General features: G+C 49.9%; 1 protein-coding gene across 3 annotated transcripts in view; it reads right to left on the bottom strand.

Annotated features, from left to right (window-relative positions):
• The window catches only part of CAPN5 (calpain 5), a 41,416-nt gene extending 41,301 nt beyond the window's left edge, over nt 1-115 (bottom strand). For 2 of the 3 annotated variants that reach the window (XM_029086172.1, XM_010172852.1), the window contains exon 1: nt 3-115. In XM_029086172.1, the coding sequence (XP_028942005.1) occupies nt 3-115 (113 nt within the window). The other variant, XM_029086171.1, reaches the window with a different exon arrangement.
• Nucleotides 116-5,221: the final 5,106 nt, after the last annotated feature.

The raw sequence follows: 5,221 nt of genomic DNA, 5'->3' as shown, positions 1-5,221 counted from the left end.
GTGAGTCGTCATTGGCAGGGAAAAGTGGGTCCTCAAAGAGCTGCTTCCGCCTCTGACACTCCTTCTTCAGGGAGGCGTAACGCTGGTTCTCGTAAGGCTTCACAGAGGAGAACATCCTTCCCCACCGGTCCTGGGAGGACACAGGTAGAACGGGAGTGAGATGGGGCAGGGTCTGGCCAGGGACACCTGAACCTCCTCCACAGCATCTGGGTGGTAGGACCAAGACATCATGGCTGGAGACAATCACCCAACCTCTATCTCTTCCTTTCCCAAAATCTGGCTGTCCTACATTGGTAGATCCCACATTTATAGTCCCATGAAGCACCTCTGGCTCACTCCAGGAGGTATCAGTGTGCTCCACCACCAACTTAAACAGGCAGGGAAAATCCTGCATCCAAACAAGCAGAGATGGATGACTCCTCAATGCTCAAGCACACCTTGCAGATCTCCTGGATACGGGACTCCCATTTGCCCCAGAGTTGGTCAAACACCACCAGAAGAGGCACAGTAGAAGATGACAACTCACGTTCTGTCTTTTAGTGAATTCATAACCCCTTTGAGAAAAACCAGAGCCCTCAGAGGCAAAGGAGGAGAAAACATCCCCTGCAAGCTGGGTGTGCACAGGTCTGATGGGGGCTGAGGCCCACCCAGAGCACCCCCACCATGGAGCCTCAAATCATGGATGTACATGTCATGATTTCATCAGAGACACCAGTTTCTCAGGAGACTTTATCAGATCTGGGTTTAATTAAAACAAGACCTTCTGGCAGAGCGCCACATGCTTCTGGATTAATTATTCTCTCTTGACAAACATCTAGCTTACAGGCAGAGACGTGAATTTAACAAACTATTGCCCAAATGTCCCCCAGAGAGAACACAGCACCTCTCCATCACCCCTGCCATTTGGCCTCTGAGTACCAACCACTTCAGTCAGGTCCTCAACCCTCCACCCCACAGGTCCAGTCACCTTGGTCCCACAACCGGCACAAGGGAAGGGGGTGTTCTATGTTGTTCCCTTCTACTAAATCTCAGACCTTCAATCCTCAACCCTCCACCCCACAGGTCCAGTCACGTAGGTCCCACAGCAGGTACAAGGGAAGGGGGTGTTCTACATTGTTATCTTGTACTAAACCTCAGACCTTCTTCCAAAGCTCCTTCCCTAAAGTTTCTCTGTATTTATCTGTAACAGCCATGTACAATCCCTTCTCTCTCCAAAATGGGATGTCCTGCTCAAACCATTGACCATTAGTGACCCTCATCTGGAAACATCTAGTCTGGTTTCCTAAAGAAAGGGGGTTTTGTGTGCCACGTAATCCCAGCTGTGGTCACCAACACTGTCCATGGTAAAACAGAGGGCCCCATCCAGTGGGCAGATGCATCTAACAAGCTGGCCTAAACCATCACTCCTGTTGAGACATATAGAGACTGTATGAAGCTATATGAGACCCCACCTGCAGTGCTGCCTCCAGTTCTGGGGCCACCAACAGCACAAGGACATGGACCCACTGGAGCCAGTGCAGAGGAGGCCACGAGGATGATGCCAGGGCTGGAGCAGCTCTGCTGTGAGGACAGGCTGAGAGAGTTGGGGCTGTTGAGCCTGGAGAAGAGAAGGCTCCAGGGAGATCTTCTAGTGGCCTCCCAGTACCTGAAGGGGCTCCAGGAAGGCTGGGGAGGGACTTTGGCCAAGGGCAGGGAGTGACAGAACAAGGGGTGATGGCTTGAAAGTGTCAGAGGGGAGCTGGAGCTGAGATGTGAGGAAGAAATTCTTTGGTGTGAGGGTGGTGAGACAGTGTCCCAGGTTGGCCAGAGAAGCTGTGGCTGCTCCTCCCTGGAAGTGTTTGTGGCCAGGTTGGCTGAGGCTTTGAGCAACCTGGTCTAGTGGAAGGTGTCCCTGCTGATGGCAGGGGGGTTGGAACTGGATGATCTTTAAGGTCCCTCCCAACCCAAACCATTCTATGATCCTATAAGGTTACTGTAGTCAACATCCATAGACACTTAGAACCCTCTCATGCAGTGGGACAATGAAGTGCAATGAAGATTAACTGGAAGCAGCTCATCTGTAACAATCCCAAATTCCAGGGATTATATCATCACTGACAGTTGGTCAGTGTCACATCCCTTGTTAATGAATCATTAGGATTAACTGAAGGAAAGTACGTGTTTGAGAACTAAATTAATGCCCTGATCAGAGCAAACCTCCAAGAGCATCACCCACCCAGCCAACCTCCTCTTGCCTGGGAGAGATGAAAACACTTCACTTCTGCCAAGCAGAAGAGCAAAGCTGGGTTTTAATTGACGAGCCTAATTAGCAGCACGAGTGCTCATCACTCAGAGCTTAAGTGAACCCAAAATAACCCCCTTGTTGGTTGCTCCACAGGTCTCTGCTGCTGAGGATCAGTTGCTAAAGCAGCTTGTGAGGTGCTGTGTGTCAACCACCTCCCGTTTCTCCAAATCACCTCCCGTGTCTCAGCCTCACCCCCTCAGACATGGTGCATGCAAATTACTGTGCAAAGGGGCAATTAAGCCTTCAATTAAACACTGCCTGAAATGCAAGAGAGGCACCACCCTAAATGGACTGCATTGGATGGACGGGGGCAACAGGTAGATGCATCTTCCATGAGGAGAGTATTGTCACTGGATGGCCAACAGCCATCTACTCCAATGCCTCTCTACTCCCATGTCCCTGATGTGGAGGGAGAACGCACTGAGCATCCAGCAATGATCCTCCAGGACTGTGGATTTGAGATCTTATAGTTTATAACTACAAAAACATCCCTGCTCATTGCAGGGGGGTTGGACTACATGATCTTTAAAGGTCCCTTCCAACCCAAACCATTAGATGATTCTATGATTCTATAGTATCTTAGCTTGCTGGCCAAAGACAGGGAGAGTAGCTCTGCGTTTGGTGTGCTGTATGACCAATCTGGAGGTGAAGGACAGGAGACATGTCCCCAGGGAGGTTGTGGGGACATCTCATTAGGGAATGAGTTCCTTTTGAGTGACCACCAGGCAGGACTTTAGCAGTGACAGCACTCACTGCTACAGAGAGACAGAGGCAAAGGATGGTTGGCAGCTGCCTTCTGCATAAATACAACAGGCTGAGGTAGAAGGATGCTGCTGTTGAGATGCACGATGGATTGCTTGGACTGGTGCATGAGCTGGGCTGGCAGATGGGAAAGGACATTTCCATGGAAGGTCATTGCAGAAAGAACCAGAAAGGAGGGGAAGGAGTTCTGGTGCCTTTCTAAAAAGCACGCTCAGTTAAGGCAGGAGTTATGGGTTTGACGCAGGAGATGTTGGATGCTGCTCCACAGCTTGTCCCATGGCCAAGGGCTGGCACTTGGCTGCTCATTCATAAAATTACTGCTCCTCCCTGGGCAGCTCTGCAGCGACAGCTTGGAGCTGCATTTTCCAATAACCCTTGTGACACCGACTTCTACAATATGCCCTGGGCAACGTCCATCCCTATGAGAACAGGACTATGGTCTTGGCCAAGGAGCTCCAGCCTTCCTGCTGCCTAATACACCCTGGAGAAAAAGGACCAACTACTCACCCTGCTATCCCAACCCATGGTGACTGTCACCTCAACAATCTGTGCTGTGGGGCTGCTCCCACATGAGAGGGTGGAGATGGATTTGAGTTGTAAGGGAAATGTCAAGCAGTTCCAAAGGGGACACTGTTCAAGATCTTTTTTTTTAAAAAAAAAAACAATCAAACAACCAAACAAAAAAACCAACAAACAACCCCTTGCCAAAATAAATAAAAGGAAGGTGCAGGAGGAACTGGAGAACAAGTTTTATGAGGAGCAGCTGAGGGAACTGGAGAGAAGAGGAGGCTGAGGGGAGACCTTATTGCTGTCTACAACCACCTGAAAGGAGGGTGGAGAGAGGTGGGGATGGGTCTTTTCTCCCAGGTAACAAGTGATAGAACAAGAGGAAATGGCCTCAAGTTGCACCAGGGGAGGTTCAGATTGGATATCAGGAAATGCTTCTTCACTGGAAGGGTTCTCAGGCACTGGAACAGGCTGCCCAGGGAGGTGGTTGAGTCCCCATCCCTGGAGGGATTTAACAGATGGGCAGATGAGGTGCTCAGAGATCTGGTTTAGTAGTGGACAGGTATGGTTGGACTCGATGATCTCAAAGGTCTTTTCCAACCAGGAGATTCTATGATTCTATGAATGTTCTCAGGGTAGTGTTAAAATTCATTATTCCCTCTAATTTGCAGCATTTCATGCTCACCAGGCTGAACCTCAGATCTGTCCCATTCAAATGCTCAAGGGCTGTCTAATTACACTTCACCTTCTTACACCAAGCTAGGAAGCTCCAGGAGCACAAGAACTGTGTGTTTTCATCCCTGGTCCAAATTAACAACCCTACACTTGCATGTGCACGTGTTTGTGTGTGAGCAGGGAGGGGAATCTGCACTCACAACTCTTAACAGAGCTGAATTTTTGGAAACAAAGATCTGAGCCCAACCTCAATCCAGCCACAAAGGAGTTAAACAGGAAACTATTTTGTTGGAGGACCAAGCCAGACTTATGACTCAGGGTTGTTGTGGACTTCCCCTTTTGATCTCCAGCATTGTGCAGGCTTCCAGCTCCTGCCAGTTGGTAAATGATCACAGCTCTGAGTGCTACAAAGAGAAGGACTGAAAGGTTTTTGATGGTGTCTCCCATTACATTCTCACAAGCAAGGTTAGGAAATGTGGGTTAGATGAGGGGACAGTGAGGTGGATTGAGAACTGGCTGACTGGCAGAGCTCAGAGGGTTGTGATCAGCGGTGGAGTCTGGCTGGAAGCCTGTAGCTAGAGGAGTCCCCAGGGGTCAGTACTGGGTCCGGTCTTGTTCAATATATTCATCAATGACCTGGATGAAGGGACTGAATGTACCCTCAGCAAGTTTGCTGATGACACTAAACTGGGAGGAGTGGTTGACACACCAGAAGGCTGTGCTGGCATTCAACGAGATCTGGACAGGCTGGAGAGCTGGGCACAGAGGAAGCTGATGAAGTTCAATAAGGGCAAGTGCAGAGTTTTTCACCTGGGGAGGAATAACCCCAGGCACCAGGACAGGTTGGGGTTTGACCTGCTGAAAGCAGCCCTGCAGAGAAGGACCTGGGAGTGCTGGTGGATGACCCATTGACCATGAGCCAACAATGGGCCCTTGTGGCCAAGGCAGCCAACAGTATCCTGTGGTGCATTCAGAAGAGTGTGATCAGCAGGT

The sequence above is a fragment of the Antrostomus carolinensis genome, unplaced genomic scaffold (assembly GCF_000700745.2).
Source record: "Antrostomus carolinensis isolate BGI_N321 unplaced genomic scaffold, ASM70074v2 scaffold23737, whole genome shotgun sequence".
NCBI classification, from domain to species: domain Eukaryota; kingdom Metazoa; phylum Chordata; class Aves; order Caprimulgiformes; family Caprimulgidae; genus Antrostomus; species Antrostomus carolinensis.
The sequence above is the reverse complement of the archived record's forward strand: the minus strand, read 5'-3'. Positions and strand labels throughout refer to the sequence as shown.